Source organism: Habropoda laboriosa, unplaced genomic scaffold (assembly GCF_001263275.1).
Source record: "Habropoda laboriosa isolate 0110345459 unplaced genomic scaffold, ASM126327v1 scaffold276, whole genome shotgun sequence".
Classification (NCBI taxonomy): Eukaryota; Metazoa; Arthropoda; class Insecta; order Hymenoptera; family Apidae; genus Habropoda; species Habropoda laboriosa.
Window position 1 is genome coordinate 646007 of NW_017100410.1, and position 1443 is coordinate 647449.

The following is a 1443-nucleotide window of genomic DNA, read 5'->3' on the forward strand; positions in this document are numbered from 1 at the left end:
GGTAACAAGTAATATTTAGGTACATTCTTTTATGATCTCGAATTATTTAAAATTTATTGATAGAAGAATATAATTTTTTAAATTGTATATCGTCAGTCAACAGTGACTGACGCGGCTCGAACGAAAAGTACACTGTCAGTCACCGGTGACTGACGCGGTCTGAACGGAAAGTATAGTGTCAGTCACCTGTGACTGACGTGGCGCTTAACGTGTTAATTTATTTTTAGTTTTAAACATTTGAAGATATAATTATACATTTCTCTTTCTTTTTTTTAATCAGATGGGAAAACAGAGCAAAAAGTCCATGGAATGGATTTTTGGCACTGCTTATTTTAGGCCATCTAGTTTTAAATGCTCTATTTTCTATGTTTCTTTTATGTGTTGCTAGTTCTAACTATCCTGGTGGTTTAGCTATTACTAAATTACACAGACTTGAAAAAGATTGTGCAAATCCAGTGCATGTGCACATTGATATTTTGACTGCTCAAACAGGAGTTTCAAGATTTACACAAACAAACGATTCTTGGATGTAAGTTATATAAATAACTCTATTAAATAGAAAACCAATTAATCTATCTAAAATAATATGCTATAAATAAATTTTTCTAGCTACAAAAAATACAATTTAATTTATTATCAACTATCTTCCAGTTACTCAAAACAAGAAAATTTAACGATAGACAATCCTGAAATGCTTCAATTTACACATCTTTTGATGGAAGCCAAAAGTAAATATTCACCAAACATAAAACCATATCTTAAAACTCATGATATCTTGGATTCTGTTGATGGTTTTTCTCATATAGCATTAAATTATAATATGTTGCCACCTATCAGAATAAAAACTAGACCAATTATATTCATCATGAAAAGAAAGGCTAATATAAAATATGATCCAAAAAAAGCGAAAACGCAAATTTATTTGAAACAACCAGATGAAAGTGATATACAAAAAAGTTTAGAAAGCAAAGACATCAAAAATAATACTGTAAAAGACATGGAACCAATATTCGATCAAATCATGGAGTCATTAGAGCAATTTGAAAGACCACTAAACATTAATGATGCAAATGCACTAGATACAGAAATACAAGACATGATTAAATTAGATAACATAAAAAACGATTCTAATAAATACCTTGAATTATTAAGTACGGAACAAGTATCTAATACATTACACGAAAATAATGTATCGCATTTAGAAACATTAATTGACGAAAAAAATGCCACAAGCGTATCAAAACTAGAAAACGATACTATGACTGAAACTAATATTAAACAATCTAATATTGAAAATGATTCAGATACTAATGAAAAGAGATTGGATATAAAGGAAAAAGAAAATGACAGAATAGAAATAACTAAAGAAAAATTAAAACTGAGTAATATTCAACAAGAAAGTAGTACTATAAAAGAAGTTGTTAAAAAAATTATCCAGGAAAA

The 1443-nt window shown here is 28.4% G+C and overlaps 1 protein-coding gene across 1 annotated transcript in view; it reads left to right on the forward strand.

Moving 5' to 3' along the window:
• Positions 1-1443, forward strand: part of LOC108575472 (probable Dol-P-Man:Man(7)GlcNAc(2)-PP-Dol alpha-1,6-mannosyltransferase) — a 5598-nt gene that overhangs the window by 3008 nt on the left and 1147 nt on the right. The window contains exons 7-8 of the mRNA XM_017938288.1: positions 281-529; positions 652-1442. Coding sequence (XP_017793777.1) covers positions 281-529; positions 652-1442 — 1040 coding nt within the window. The remainder of the gene's footprint in view (positions 1-280; positions 530-651; position 1443) is intronic.